Source organism: Dendrobates tinctorius, unplaced genomic scaffold, assembly GCF_039654945.1.
Source record: "Dendrobates tinctorius isolate UK_male_01 unplaced genomic scaffold, ASM3965494v1 ptg000086l, whole genome shotgun sequence".
Taxonomy (NCBI): Eukaryota; Metazoa; Chordata; class Amphibia; order Anura; family Dendrobatidae; genus Dendrobates; species Dendrobates tinctorius.
Window position 1 is genome coordinate 18333143 of NW_027361754.1, and position 16418 is coordinate 18349560.

Sequence of the window (16418 nt, forward strand, 5' to 3'; positions counted from 1 at the left end):
CATCAAAAAGGCAGCAAAACCAGATACCTGCATTATATCAGCATTTTTTTCACTTAATCATCACTTTCAATAGGTGAAAAATGCAGAAAAAAAACACTAAAAGAAGCAACAAGCTGCATTGTGCAAAAACAAAGGTATACACCAAATACCGAAAACAAACAAAAATAAGCTGTGTGCATGAGATATCCGAAAGCTCATTGACTTTGCTGGTAACTGTGAAACACAGCTGAAAATTTGCATAAAAAACGCAATGTGTGAACATAGCCTAAAGGGTTTTTTCACTACAATAACATTGAGAATCTGTACATGGAAAGCAATTGGAGATCAGCTACCATAGATTGTGTCACCGCTGCCACTGGCACATAAACTATAGGACTGAGGTTTGTTTTTTAACCCTTAAAGAAAGCAAAACAAAACAATTTGCAATGTGGTTCAGTGTGCAGGGAGCGTAGTTATATTGCATCATCTGAAAAATCCCCTTAGTCGCTAAAGTGTGAGATATAAAAGAAGAAGAAAGGAAGAACAAATTCCAACTGAAAGAAGTTTTGGCAGCGTCCATTGTAATAAGAGGAGGCTGGCGGAAGCTGCTGTCACTTTTCTGGGAGCGCGAGAAAAAGAACCACAGTCTCACGCCAGTTCATTCATTGGGATCTGCAGTATTCGAAGGTAAGAGAATCCATTTGTATATATATATATATATATATATATATATATATATATATATATATATACACACACTGTACATACACACTTTATATACTCTACCTGTATACATACTGTGCACACATAACGTGCATGCATATTGCATGTTCATGTATACATATATTTTACTTTTACAATTTTGTACCTACACGCTATAAATTCATACTGTGCTCATATAAATACTCTTATTACTGTTGTATATATGTATAAATATATCGGCAGTGCGAGACAAAAGTTTGGACACACCAGCGCTTGCAATTGTTTTCCTTGTTTTTATTGGAATGTGCACATTCTCAATTCAGGCTGAAAGCGGCAAAACCATGAAAAAACACATATAGAAACAAAGAGTAAAGAAACACGTGTGAAACAAATGATATGTTATATCTTAGATTACCTGCAGTACCCCTCCACACTCCTCTTTTACTCCTATAACAGCTTTACACCCCCTTGACATTCTCTCCAGCAGCTTCAACAGGTCATCACCTAGAATGAATTTCAACAGTCTTGAAGGAGTTCCCAGAAGTGCTGAGCTCTTGTCAACTGCTTTACCTTCACTCTGCATCCCACTCATCCAAAACCATCTCAATTGCGTTGAGGCCGGATGATTGTAAAGGCCATGACACCTGATGCAGCCTCCATCCCTCTGCTCCTTGGTCACATTGCCTGGAGATGTGTTTTACATCATTGTCTGTTGCACCACAAATGATGGTTACACTAAGTGCACATCAGATGTAGCTGTAGAATGCAGTGGTCATCATGCCGGGAAAGATTACCATAAATTTGGAATAAATCACCATCCGTGTCTCCAGCAAATCACCCTCAACATCACATCCAGCTTCCTTTCAAACCACACATGTATAAACCATCCACTCATCGTTTCTGCATTTCACAAAGTCATGGCTGTTGGTATAAAATATTTCCATTCTGACTCCTCAGACCACAAAACAGATTTTTTATGCTCTAAAGTCCAGTCTTTGTGTTGATTGACCCAAACGGGCCTCTTTTTTTTGGCCAGTCCTCCATTGTGGCTTCTGTCATGATACCAGTGCTGGGTGACCGGCACTTCTGGGGTTAATGTCCTGATCGCAGTGCAGACTCTCACCTGCACACCTGGGACCTATTAGGGTGGCCTCTCATTGTTTCTGGGAGGCTTCTTATAGCCTCAGAAAGCTCCCATAGCCGGGGGGGAGCTGATGCCCTTGGAAGTTCCCGAAAGACCGGGGACCCATCTGTCCATGGATTTTATTACCAATCTTCCCTCTTCCAGGGGTAATACGGTGGTATGGGTAGTGGTGGACAGATTTTCTAAGCAGGCTCATTTTGTACCTCTGTCCGCATTACCTTCTGCTGAGATCTTATCGAGATTGTTTGTGCAGCATGTGGTCCGCTTGCATGGGGTACCCCTGAATTTGGTGTCTGATCGTGGTGTGCAGTTTGTGGCTAAGTTTTGGTGTGCTTTCTGTAAAAAATTAGGGATATCTCTGTGCTTTTCGTCTGCATACCATCCTGAGAGTAATGGTCAGACAGAACGCACTAATCAGTCTCTGGAACAGATCCTCACATGTCTGACTTCTGCTAGACAGAATGACTGGTGTGATATACTGCCGTTGGCTGAATTCGCCTTCAATAATCGGGTGAGTCAATCCACTGGTATGTCCCCTTTCTTCATCAACTATGGGTTCAGTCCTCAGTTTGGTGAGTTTTCTCATCTGGATTCGGGGTGCCCCGGGGCTGAGGACTCTGTTCAGCGGTTAAAAGATACATGGGCAGAAGTCCAGCGGCGTATATCTAGGTCTCAAGGCAGGTATAAGTTTTTCGCGGACAGGAAACGAACACCTGGTCCCATGTTTCAGGTGGGAGAGAAAGTTTGGCTCTCCATGCGAAACATTAAGTTAAAGGTTCCGTCAGCCAAGTTGGGCCTCAAATTCATTGGCCCGTACAAGATTGTGGAAAAAATCAACCCGGTAGCATACAGGCTGTGCCTTCCACCCTCTTTCAAGATCCCTAACGTCTTCCATAGATCTCTACTGAAGCCGTTTGAAGCTGTCTGGAGAGAATCCGAATCCGCTGCTCCTCCGGTTTCGGTTGAGGGACATGTGGAATATGAGATTGGTCACATTGTAGATTCTAGGTTGGTACGGCGGTCAGTACAGTACCTAGTTCATTGGAAGGGGTATGGGCCGGAGGACAGGTCCTGGGTGGCGGCCCGGTTGATGCATGCAGATCGTCTGGTTCAGGCTTTCCATGCTAGGTACCCGGGCAAGCCTGGGGGACCAGAGGCCCCCTGTTGAGAGGGGGGTACTGTCATGATACCAGTGCTGGGTGACTGGCACTTCTGGGGTTAATGTTCTGATCGCAGTGCAGACTATCACCTGCACACCTGGGACCTATTAGGGTGGCCTCTCATTGGTTCTGGGAGGCTTCTTACAGCCTCAGGAAGCTCCCATCCCCGTCAGTTATACTTTCGCCCTTGGCATTGTGTGGTGACCCCTGAGTGTGTTAGTGCTGTGTTCTGGTTGCTTGATTCCCTGTGAATGACTCGGTCTGTTCTCTGGATATCGCTTTGGATTCTGCTTGGTACCTTCTATATCCGTTTGGTTTTTGATCTCTGCTTGGCCCTGACTGTCCGTTCTGTCTCATCCCTGGTACTGTATTGATATCTTGCGTATGACCTTTGGCTTTGTCTGACCTCCCGTCTGTTTATTCCTCCTGTACCTCGCTTGCCTGTATTGTGCCTGACCTCTGCTTTGCCCAACTCTGAGCTTTCTTCCTCCTCTGAAAGCAGGATGCTAAGCCCCGCCCCCTTGCAGTCACATGACCATTCACATGACCGTAGGTCCTGTGCCGGCTTTCTAATCTTCTACATTCAGGTCCCGTGCATCTTTATTGTCCGGCTGTTCTTGTCCCCAGGGGTCCCTACGGTGCTGGTGAGTCCCTGCTTAGCGGAGGCTGTACGCCAGCGCTGTCAGGACCCTGACAGCTTCATTACAGAAAATCGACCATAAGGTATTGCTTCTCAAAATCTCTTCTGGACAGTTGATGTTGAGATGTATCTGCTACATGATGTATGTTCACCATTTATGATGACTGTTTTCTGATGTTCTTTAAATTAGCTGTTTTTGATGCTGGCAACTCTGATGAACTTATCCTTTGCAGCAGGTGTAATTCTTGGTCTTACTTTCCTGGTCCTCATGTGAATCAGAATCATCATAGCAATTGATGTTTTTCATAACTGCACTTGAAGGTTCTAGCAATTTACCAGATTCACTGACCTTAGTGTATTAAAGTAATGATGAGTGTTGTTACTTTAATTAGCTGTGTGGTACTTGCCATACTCTGGCTTAGAACAGTTGTTGAATAGGGCATTGTATTGTGTGACACTGTGAGACAAAAAAAAATACACCTGATGGTCCAAAATATTTTCTGTAGTCTGGTGATTCCACAAATAAACTCTTGATAAGGTGATTTGTTCATTAAATACAATCCAGGTAAGTTAGTCGGTTTTGTGCATTGGGGGCATGTTCATGTCCCCCGCGTTCATTAGCACATCCTCTCAATGCACTTATAGGTTAATTTACATTTGGCTTCTAGGCTCGATTTTCTTAGCGCTGGGACATTGAATTATCAAACAGGGAGTGAGATCGAAACAAAGAAAGGGATTGAAAACTGAAAAATATATTAAAACTGAAACAGAAATAGAAATTGTGAGAGATTGAAAGAGAGAGATCAAAACAAAAAAGATCTAGACAGAAAAAGAGATGGATAAAGAAAACAGAAACAGAGAGAGGTTAAAACTAATGTTGAGCGTTCCGATACCGCAAGTATCGGGTATCGGCCGATACTCGCTGTATCGGAATTCCGATACTTAGTTCAGATACTTTTTCATATCGAATACCGGAATCGGAAGTTCCCATAATGCTATGAGCCCGCTCGATTTGATTCAGCCAATGGGAATCCTCCGAAGTGTGGACACATCCTGATAGGCATGTTAACTATTGGCATGGCTGTGATTGGCTGCTGAAATGATGTCATGATGCACTATAAAAGCCGCCGCCGCCATTTCTGTTCACTCTGCTGTGAATTTAGTTAGGGACAGGCTGCTGTTGAAGACTGTGAGGGACAGTTAGAAATAGCGATTCTCCAAAAAATATTGTGCGTTACCCAGGCTACATAAACCACCACTGTAGCTTTCTTTTGCCGAGCAGCAGTGTTCATAGCTGTCTGCAAGGGCTGTGTGAGTGCAGCTCACGCTGTGTAGTGGGTCCTTCAGCCACGTCTAGTTGTAGGCCACCCAGCGTGCCTCACTGCTGCCTCATACATATTTTTCTTTTCTAGCTGCTTATTTTTCATAAATTCTATCTGGTGTGCTTCCATCCGTATCCATATACGTTCGTTGCAAACACTAGTAGTAGACAGCGGAGCCTTTCAGTGCTAGTGCCCACTTCTCTGCACTGTTCACGGCTGTCTGAGAGGTCTCTGACTGTGTGTGAATGCAGCTCACGCTGAGTAGTGTGTCCTCCAGCTATGTCTGGTTGTAGGCCGCTCAGCGTGCGTCACTGCCTCACACATTTTTCTTTTATTGCAGCTCCTTTTTTTTCTCCTATTAGTGTTCATCCATCCGTATCCATCTACATTGGTTGGTTGCAAACACTATATAGGAGTAGATAGAGGAGCCTTTTTTATGGCTTGTGCCCTTCCGCTGCAGCCAGATTAGTATTACCCAATTTTTTTTGGAGCCTCATCTTTTGCATTGTAGGTTACCTGCCTGCATTGTAATAGCTCCAAAAAGTTTGTGATACTATCACTTTCAAATCTTTGGTCACATCCTTTTAGTTTTTTTTCAAAAAAAACAAAACAAAATAAAGTTCGACAAACACTACATTTGACAGTTGTGTAGGCCACATTAGCTTCTATTAAAGTGTAGTCCACACACACACTTCATAAAATTAGTGTTTGTTATACTTGTGACCAGCTGTTCAGGAATAAGCACACTAAGCCCCCCCTTTGTACTTTTCTGCCTATCTTTATCAGTCTAGCAAGATGAAGAAGGCAGGGAGTAAGGCACGTGGGCGTGGAGTTTCAGCAGGGAGAGGACGTGGGGATTCTGCAGGGAGAGGACGTGGGGATTCTGCAGGGAGTGGACGTGGGGATTCTGTGCCTGCTGCTGGCACCAGTGAGTCAGCATCCCCCAGTTTCACCAGGCAACAGTCCTTTATGTGCAGCTTTGTAGAACCTCGCCGTACCCCACTGCTGCGGGAGGAACAAATTGAAGCCGTTGTCGGATGGATGGCAGCTAACGCATCGACTTCAATGAATTCCACGTCCTCTCAGGGCCAGAGCACCGAAGAGCAACCATCTGTCTCTTCACCACCTGCCAAAGTGTCTAGACAGTCAGAGAGCCCTGGACAGGAGCCATCACAGTCTCTACTTCTGTTCTCTGAATCTGTTGGCTTGGAAAGAGGGGGCCAGCCAAGCAGCATTCCAGAATGTGAAGAAGAGGGAGTATGCAGTGATGCGCAACTTCTTTGTCCCTCGGAATCTGAAGAGGCGGGTGGACCAGTGCCTATGGTCAGCACACCTCAGTACGCATCAGATGATGACGAGACTCAGTTACCAATTTCTGGTGCGTACGGTGCTGGCGAGACAACCCAGGAGAAGCAGGTGTTTGAAGAGGGGAGTGTAGATGATGAGGTCCTTGACCCATCATTGCGTGAGGAACAGGAAGGTGGTGGGAGCAGCTCTGAGGAAGAGATTTCTCGAACGGCCAAAACAGGAGGGAGAGGGAGGGGGCAGACTTGGTTGCCTCTAGCCTCCGCTTCGGCACCTGGTAGGAGCATTCCTCTTTCAAAAGGCAAAACGGGCGCTCCAAAGACTTGCAGTGCGTGGTCCTTTTTGACACAGTTGCAGATGACATTTGCTTTGTCAAATGCAAGCTGTGTCATCAGAAAGTCAAAAGAGGGAAAAATGTCAGCAACCTCAATACCACAAATTTATGGAAACATGTGCGGACCAAGCACGAGGTGGAGTTACACAGACACACTGAAGACGTAGGCCAACGTACAGCACCACCTACCACCTCTTCAGCTCGTGTTGGGGCCTCTTCCTCCAGCTCACACACAGCTGGTTCAGCTTCCTCACAGGATCGCCAAGGAAGAACCTCTGGCAATGTTGTCCGGAGACCCAGTGAACTTCCACCCACAGCACCACGTTCCCAGACCTCCTCACACTCCCAGGCCACTCTACAGCCATCGGTAGCACAGGCATGGGATAAAAGGCGGCCATACTCGGCAAACCATCCCCGAGCGCAGGCTCTGAATGCTGGCATTGCCAAACTACTGGCACTTGAAATGCTCTCATTCAGGCTGGTGGAGACTGACACCTTCCGGGACTTGATGGCCTTGGCAGTCCCACAATACACTGTGCCGAGCCGCTTTTATTTCAGCAGGCGAGCCGTCCCTGCCCTGCAAAAACATGTGGAGGGAAAAATACAACATGCGCTACTAAATGCCGTCAGTAGCAAGGTCCACCTGACCACCAATGCGTGGACCAGTAACCATGGACAGGGACAATACCTTTCCCTCACTGCCCATTGGGTCAATGTTGTGGAGCCGAGTACAGATCTGGAGAGTGGCGCTGTACGTGTTCTGCCAACTCCACCGATTGCAGGAATCCAGTCTGTACACATTGACTCCTCCTCCTACTCAAGTTCCTCAGAAACAGCGCAGCAGGAGCCTGTTACGACCGATATGATCACAGCCGTGGCCAAACGTCAACAGGCTGTACTCAAATTAATTTCTTTGGGGAATCGAAGCCACCTAGCGCAGGAGCTCTGGAATGCCATCAAGCAGGAGAGCGACGTGTGGTTTCTGCCAGCGAATCTCCAGCCGGGCTTGGTAGTGTGTGACAATGGCCGAAATCTGGTGGCAGCTCTTGGCCTAGGCAACCTCACTCACATCCCATGTCTGGCACATGTGCTGAACTTGGTCGTGCAGAGCTTTCTGAGGGACAATCCAAATCTTGATGCACTGCTGCACAAGGTCCGCATAAAATGCGCTCACTTGCGGCGTTCCAGCACGGCAAGATCGCGCCTTGCTGCTCTGCAGCGCCGATTACGCCTTCCGGAACACCACATCATATGTGACCTACCCACCAGGTGGAATTCAACGTTACATATGTTGGAGCGGTTGTGTGAGCAGCAGGCAGCAGTCATGGAGTACCAGCTGCATCAGGCGCAAACAAGTCGAACTGTGCGCCGGTCACACTTCAGCACCACTGAGTGGGCATCTATGAAGGACATCTGCCTCGTTTTGCGTGCCTTCGATGATTCCACGCGGATGGCGAGTGCAGATGATGCACTAGTCAGCAAGACTGTCCCCCTTATCTGCCTGCTACAAAAAACATTGCAAGCACTAAGGGAGGAGGTTTTGGAAGAGGTGGAGGATGAGGAGTCCCAAATGCCATCTGCTTCTGGACAGTCTGCGCTACGTGGTTCCTCACAAAGGCCTAGGCAGGGGACACTTTGTGAGGAGGATGAGGAGGAGTCGATGGAGGAGGAAGACATCTCTCCAGAGGAGGGAGGTACAGAATCCTCTAGTCAATATGTACAGCGAGGGTGGGGTGATGCAGAGCAGGCAGAGATGATGCATCAAACAGGGGACAGCGTTTCTTTGGCAGTTGGGAGTCTGCAGCACATGGTTGATTTCATGCTGCAGTGCCTGAGAAATGACCGCCGCATTGCCCACATTCTCAACACGACTGATTATTGGGTGTACACCCTCCTAAATCCTCGCTACCGGGACAACTTACAAAGCCTCATACCACCGTTGACCCGGGAGCGTAAACTGCGGGAGTACCAAGACACACTGGTGCAGTCCATCATGTTTTCCATTCCACCCGACAGCAGTGGTGCTAGTTCTTTACAAAGCAGCTCTGCATCGAGGCAGTGGTGGAAACTTGGCACAAAGAGGGAGCAGAGGCAACGCCTCAGCACAAGGCAAGACCACTATGGCAGAATGTGGCAAAGTTTTGTGTGTCCGCCACAATTGTCTACACCATCACAGATGGCTCCAGTCAGCAGGAGGCAACGTTTCCGTCAGATGGTGACAGACTACATGTCTTGCCCTGTCAGTGTACTCCCAGATGGCTCTTCCCCCTTCAAGTTTTGGGTCTCTAAGCTGGATACATGGCCAGAGCTTAGCCAGTATGCATTGGAGGTGCTGGCTTGCCCTGCTGCCAGTGTATTATCAGAACGCGTCTTTAGTGCCGCAGGTGGTGTAGTAACAGACCGTCGCACGAGACTATCTTCCGATAACGTTGACCGGCATACTTTTCTGAAAATGAACAAGGCCTGGATCTCGCCAGAATTTGCCAGTCCTCTTCCCGAATAAATAATTGGTTGGCAACAGTATCCAGGTCTCCTGTTGTGTTCATGTTTCTACCACCTGAACTATAACCCCTGGGCTTCAAGACAGCCAGTTGTCGCTCAGAAGTGTCGTCTGCACAGAGAAAAACACTAGCTCCTGTGTTAGTGGGGTTCAGTAACGCCAGCTGCTCCCCTGCTGTGTGGACGGCAAAGTCTCCTGCTCCATCCACATTCAAACTACTACTTATTTTCAACTGTGGTCCACTTAGGCCTGTGGCTCCACTGTCTCTATTTTTTCCCCTGGCCTCCAATCCCGCCAGTTGCTGCTCTGAAGTGGCGTCTGCACAATCCACACTTGTTTCTGTGTTACTGGGGCTCAGTCACGTCAGTTGATCCCCTGATGTGTGTCTGGCAATGTCTCCTGCTCTGTCCACATTCCCATTACTAGTAGTGTGAATGAGGGCAGAGCAGGAGACCTTGCCGGACACACATCAGGGGATCAACTGATGTGACTGAGCCCCAGTTACACAGGAACAAGTGTGGATTGTGCAGACGCGACATCAGAGCTGTAACTGGCGGGGTTGGAGGCCAGGGGAAATACTAGAGACAGTAGAGTCAGAGGCCATAGTGGAGCACGGTTACAATCAGTAGTAGTCTACAACCTATATAAAACCTGCAGCAAGTTCGCCTCCGCCTGCTGCATGATTGATCCTGTGCTCCAACAACGCCAGTTGGTGTTCAGAAGTACCGTCTTCACAGAGAAAAACACACTAGCTCCTGTGTTAGTGGGGTTCAGTAATGTCTGCTGTTCCCCTGCTGTGTAGACGGCAATGTCTCCTGCTGCCTCCCAAATCACACAACATCTTATTTTCTACTTGCTCCAAGTTGGCCTCAGCCTGCTCTGTGATTGATCCTGGGCTACAACATCGCCAGTTGCTGCTCAGAAGTGTCTTTGGCATGGGTACCCCCTCCTGCCCAGCCTGGTTCCAGCATGCCTGCTTTTTCTGGGTATTGTCAACGTCACTTTGCCACCAATATGTTGTCCTGTCGTGTTGCCGTCGGGTTAGCCGAGCCTATGGTGCCCGCAGTTTAGGTGCTTCCTATGTGGGCTGCGGGTTCTGGTACTAAAGGCTGGTTCCGTAGTGCCAATAGGACAAGCACCCCCTGTTGGACTGTGGGTTTCGGTAACTGCTTCCTGCTCGCGGCCTTGCAACTTTGTTGATTATGGTTACCTTGTGCTACCCATCCGGGTTCCAGCACCGTCAGCTGGTTCTCGGCAGAGCCTTTGGCCTAGGTGCCTCCTTCTTGGTATCCGAGTTCCAGCAACGTCTGCTGGTCCTTGGTAGTGCTTTGTAGCACAGGTACCTCCTGCTTAGTAACCGTGTTCCAGCACCGTCAGCTGTTCCACGGTTGTGCCATTGGCTGTTGTTCCATCTGCTGCCACTCTGGGTTCCAGCACCGTCAGCTGGTTCTCGGTAGTTCCATTGACTCTTGTAGCTTCTGCTACCCACTCGGGTTCGAGCACCGTCAGCTGGTTCTCGGAAGTGTCTTTGGCACGGGCACTCCCTCCTGCCCAGCCTGGTTCCAGCACGCCTGCTGTTTCTGGGTAGTGTCAACGTCACTTTGCCACCAATACGTTGTCCTGTCGTGTTGCGGTCGGGTTAGCCGAGTCTATGGTGCCTGCAGTTTTGGTGCTTCCTATGTGGGCTGCGGGTTCTGGCAATAAAGGCTGGTTCCGTAGTGCCAATAGGACAAGCACACCCTATTGGACTGTGGGTTTCAGTAACTGCTTCCTGCTCACGGCCTTGCAACTTTGTTGATTATGGGTACCTTGTGCTACCCATCCGGGTTCCAGCACCGTCAGCTGGTTCTCGGCAGAGCCCTTGGCCTAGGTGCTGCCTTCTTGGTATCCGAGTTCCAGCAACGTCTGCTGGTCCTTGGTAGTGCTTTGTAGCACAGGTACATCCTGCTTAGTAACCATGTTCCAGCACCGTCAGCTGGTCCACGGTTGTGCCATTGGCTCTTGTTCCTTCTTCCGCCCCTCCAGGTTCCAGCACCATCAGCTGGTCCTCGCTAGTTTCATTTGCTTTTGCAGATTCTGCTTCCCATCCGGGTTCCAGCACCGTCAGCTGGTTCTCAGCAGAGCCCTTGGCCTAGGTGCCTCCTTCTCGGTATCAGAGTTCCAGCATCGTCTGCTGGTCCTTGGTAGTGCTTTGTAGCACAGGTACTTCCTGCTTAGTAGCCGTGTTCCAGCACCGTCAGCTGGTCCACGGTTGTGCCATTGGCTCTTGTTCCTTCTTCTGCCCCTCCGGGTTCCAGCACCATCAGCTGGTCCTCGCTTGTTTCATTTGCTCTTGCAGCTTCTGCTACCCATCTGGGTTCCAGCACCATCAGCTGGTTCTCGGCAGAGCCTTTGGCCTGGGTGCCTCCTTCTCGGTATCCGAGTTCCAGCAACGTTTGCTGGTCCTTGGTAGTGCTTTGTAGCACAGGGACCTCCTGCTTAGTAACCATGTTCCAGAACCGTCAGCTGGTCCACGGTTGTGCCATTGGCTCTTGTTCCTTCTGCTGCCCCTCCGGGTTCCAGCACCGTCAGCTGGTCCTCGCTAGTTCCATTTGCTATTGTTCCTTCTGCTACTCATCCGGGTTCCAGTACAGTCAGATGGTTCTTGTCAGTTCCTCAGCCTTCTTATACCTTCTGCTACTTTTCCAAGTTCAAGCTTGTGGAATTGTTTATTGATTCTCACTCTAGATCTCCCTGACGATGACCCTGAAGATGACGACCCTGAAGACCACACTGAAGAAGACCAAAAAGATGACCCTCAAGAAGATGACCAAGAGGACAAAGAACATGAAGACAACCACCAAGATGCAGAACAACAAGAGACAGAAGACCAAGAAGCAGAAGAACAAAAAGCAGAAGAACATTAAGCATAAGACTAAAAATAAGAGCAAATGATATTACCTAAATTATAAGCAGAAGAAGACTAAGCAGTGTATGGGGATGAGTCCGTTCCTCCTCATGGTGCCCCTGGAAAATGCCTGCTGCTGCAGGCCAAACTGAACGCGGATAAATCCTGTTGTAAATCTTTTGTGACAGGCAGAACGGAAGGTGTAATCTTCAAACTTTTATACATAACAACTACAGGAATGCCTGTCACAAATAAGAATATGATGAAGAAGAAGAATAGGAAGAAGATGAAGAAGTAGAATATGAAGAAGAATAATAGTTGAATAAGAAGAATGTAAAAAAAAGAATAATAGGAAGAAGGTGAAGAAGAAGAAGATGAATAAGGTGAAGAAGAAGTTGATGAAAAAGATGCTGCTGCTGAGGATGATGGAGAAAGTGTGGGAGAAGTAAAAAAGAAGGTGAAGAGCATGGAAGTAGTGAAACATACATATCTGACAAAATATAAAAGAGGTTAACATAGTTAATATCTTTGTAACTCCAAGCGTCTTTAAAATAAAAAAATTATTACTGCTATTCCATTTGATTGGGCTAAAGCTCTATGACTTTAATGTCTCCTACACCTCCCACAATACATTCTACATTATTCTTAGTTGTTTTTCTTCATGTAGAATTAACCTACAAGGAAAGAAAGGGGTTTTTTCAATTCCGATATTTCTGTTGCATTGACTTGAATGGGACTTCCGGGATCGGAATCGGCGATACCCGATATTTTTTTTAGATCGGCCGATCCAATCCGATCCGATATTTTTCAATATCGGGTGGTATCGCTCAACACTAGTTAAAACACAAAAATTGAAAAAGAGAGATCAAAACAGATGAAAATAAAAGGGACAGTAAAAGAGCAATTGAAACAGAACTAAAAACAGAAATATTGAAAAGAGAGATCAAAAAGAGGGATTGAAAGAGAGTGAAACAGTGATCGGAAAAGAGAGAGAAAACAGAGAGATTGGAAGAAAAGTCAAATGAGAGAGAGAATGGAATTGAGCTAAGAAAAAACAAAAGTGAGATCGAAATAGACAGGGGTCACAAGAAAGAGCGAAAGATTAAGACTTTAAATATGTAAATTGTTTCTTCAAGGAGGAAGAGGACTTGAATTCTAGTGACACCAATTGGAAGTATCAATCAGAAAAGTCAATATTGTCAATATCGACCCTTTAGTGAGCTTTGCCACATTATGTAGGATAAAAAAAGCCAAACCAGAATCTCTATTTGCAGACACGTGTTTCAGGGTGTTACCACCTCCACAGTGCAATGATTGGCTATATGAGAGGCCTCTGACTGGGGTGTAAGGGGGTAACCTCTAATTGTGGAGACTTTCCTGAAATGTCAGCGTAAGGAGACTTAAAGGCAACACCTGAAGCGTGTCTTAATTGAGATTCTGGTTTGTTTTGCATCATATTGCAAGGCTCGTTAAAGGATCAACATTAACTTTTAAGATGCTGCTTCCAATAGGTGGCACTAAACTTCAAGTCCTCTTTCTCTCTGAGGAAACAATTTGCTTATTTAGTTTCTCTGAAGAACACTGTCCTGCCTCCAAGTCTCCTTACACTGGCACGTCAAGCCTGTCACTCTCCACAAGTAGAAATGTGGCAACTTACAATCCAGAGTAAAATACTGAAACCCAGAGAGACACTGAGACACTGAAAAAGGAAAAGATACCAAAAAAGAGAAAGAGAGAGAAATATCATAACAGAGAGTGGGAGGACTTCTCTGTATTCCTTAGTCTGGTGGTGATTGGAACCATCTGTGAGGACTGTGTACAACATCTGGGGTCAGGGGGAGGGGGATGGGATTAATGCTTACAGACAATACTGTATTACGTGGGCTCATTAATAAAAGCAAACATTAAAATAACATTTTTTTCATATTCCCTCTTGCCCTTTCACACAGGACATCCATTCCATTCCTGGTCTCTCTGTGACAAGTAGGGAGTTTCCAAGCTTATAGTACAGAAAAATGTGATAGTTCAGGAACAGAACTTTCCATTTCCTTTTTTTCACCCCAAATTGTCATGAAGAATAAAATATCGGAATTACTTAACCCCTTACTGACGACCCTGTTGGCTTTTTACAGCTTTGCTACTAAAGGAGATTCCAGTTCTGTAAAATCCTGATTCCCGGATCTCTGCTTTCATCATTGGACATCAGGCAATTAGAAGAGATCACAAAATATCTTAATTCAAATTTTTTTAACTGTGGTCAACCCATTGCCCACCTACAACGTGATCTCGACATTCAGTGCCTTCTTACAGTAGACGAGGTGCTAACAAAGCCCCATTATTTCCCATAAGTATCTATTAGACCATCCCAGGGGCTGATTATCCAAGGCCGATAACTAAGGATTTTAGGAAAATGAACACATGACAAAAAACAATATAGCACTTAAGCCTGCTGACCCACAGGTTAGGTTTTATATTACAGCTCAGTCCCATACATATAAGTAGAGCTGACTTGCATTACTAGACCCACCCTGTAGTCAAGGGTGATGCGGTTTATGGAGGGATGCAGCCATGTTTTTCTACTCCTGGATAAACCCTTTAGGTTTCATAATTTTAGATGAGCAGTTTTGGAAGCCAGACATAATTGCTACAGTATGTGGCCCTGGGCAGTTGTTTTACTTGTTTTTCCAATTTTTTTAAGCTGCAGTTTTTGTGTCAAATTTTTATTTCTTTGCAATCGAAAAGCAGTAATTTAGCAAACAGATAAAAATCCCAACGACCTCTGCAAACTTCTGCGAAATTTAATATACCTGCGAGTTTAGGTTTGTAGGAATTCAGCAGGTTTATAGCGCCTATGTATATGGGATCATGAAAGTATCGGTAGAAGTGATGGTCTGAACGATCTGCAGCAGTCACTGGACGTAGGCATGGTTTGCTTGTACTGGTAGCGCATGATGGTATTATTTCGGCATTCTATTATTTACTTGTGGCAATATTGTATCATATTAATTATTATGTATGCCCTTTGTGTCATTATGTGTCATGCTGACATAGCAGTGGAGGCAGAGGAGTCCTCCTTTACGGATCCATGATGGAACCGGGTGGATTCAATGGACATGTAATGCTGACATCAGCATTTTTCTTGTTATGTAGAATTACGGAAGACTATGATTACTACACATCTGTTCAGTCACGTTGCATGTTTTATTGCTTTAGTACGTAGTGACTTTCTGCACTTCATGGCTTCTTGTTCTTTTGGGAAATCCCTGCTGCGGAGGAGGCTGGAGATGACGAAACCAGCTGCTTAGACAAGCTACTGTTACGTAAGCGTAAAGCATGGCATATTTCACTAGCTTGTCCACTGAAGACATCCCTACCTAGATCTGGGCATGGCTGATCTGCTGTAGGTTTGCAGAAATTGACCATATGTCGGAATCGCAGTGATTGGAGGACGATTCTTATTTTTGCGTTGAGGCATGTGGACATTTTTTTTAAAGCACTTTTCAAAAAGTTAATTAAGATAAGACAACCACTTTAATGGATACATGATGGAAAAAACTCATCCTTTAAATGTATGCCTTTATAGCCAATGGGCAATGGAAGCCACCATCACAGCCTCCATCTTCGTATACATGGGGAGACATGTGCACCCATGGTTGGGTGTTATATTATTTGTTGCTTGATGTAATTAATTTGTATTTTCTGTAATTTTTCAGTGATTCTGCAAATAAGAAAAGAAATGTTGCAATGTGACCAAAGTGAGTGCTACACAACAGTAGTGTGAGTGCAAAATGAAAACAGGGAAAGGTCCTGAATTTATCGATTCACTCAAAGTAAATCAACTTTTTTTTTCAGCTTTTACGAAGATCGACGAAAGGCCAAGTCATGGTAAGTCAAAATCACTACATTTCCACACTCATGTGCTATGTGCTTTGTTAAAACAATGCAAGCTCCATGCCTTTTTTTGATACATTTTTTATTTAAGAATATTCATTGTATATGGATGTAGAGCAAATAGTAATGTGACGCTGCGCGAGCCAGTAAATGCACACAGCGGAGAAACAGTGTTCAAGAACTATTTGTTCGAAACGCGTGTGGTTCTTTTCATACATCACCCCCTATTTTATATTTGCAATGTTGTCTGAGACGTCCCAATTGATGTTGCATCATTTTAAAAATAATTCTTCCAAATAAAGCAAAATGAAAGTGTGGTGTGTGAGCTGGATCCATTTTCACACTATTCCAATTATTTTATACCTTCAATTCAATGCAAGCAAGAAATGTCAGCATGGGATGAAACAGGCCGGTTGTCAAGCTCAGTGCATCAGCCCCTTTCAGTGTTTTCACATCAACTGTCCCTGTGGTCAGAGATGTACAAGTACATCCCAATCAAGTTTGCAGCCATATTACATCTAAAGTTGATTTCCTAGTCATCTCCATATTCATCA

The 16418-nt window shown here is 45.9% G+C and overlaps 1 protein-coding gene across 4 annotated transcripts in view; it reads left to right on the top strand.

Annotated features, from left to right (window-relative positions):
• The first annotated feature begins 362 nt into the window (after nt 1-362).
• Nucleotides 363-16418, top strand: part of LOC141097734 (interleukin-18-like) — a 39762-nt gene continuing 23706 nt past the window's right edge. Inside the window, exons 1-3 of one of the 4 annotated variants that reach the window (XM_073585112.1) lie at nt 363-666; nt 15687-15728; nt 15826-15858. In XM_073585112.1, coding sequence (XP_073441213.1) covers nt 15710-15728; nt 15826-15858 — 52 coding nt within the window. In that variant the 5' untranslated portion in view covers nt 363-666; nt 15687-15709. Of the gene's footprint in view, nt 667-1886; nt 1983-3688; nt 3709-15686; nt 15729-15825; nt 15859-16418 lie in introns of those variants that run through there. The other 3 variants (XM_073585111.1, XM_073585113.1, XM_073585114.1) reach the window with 3 other exon arrangements.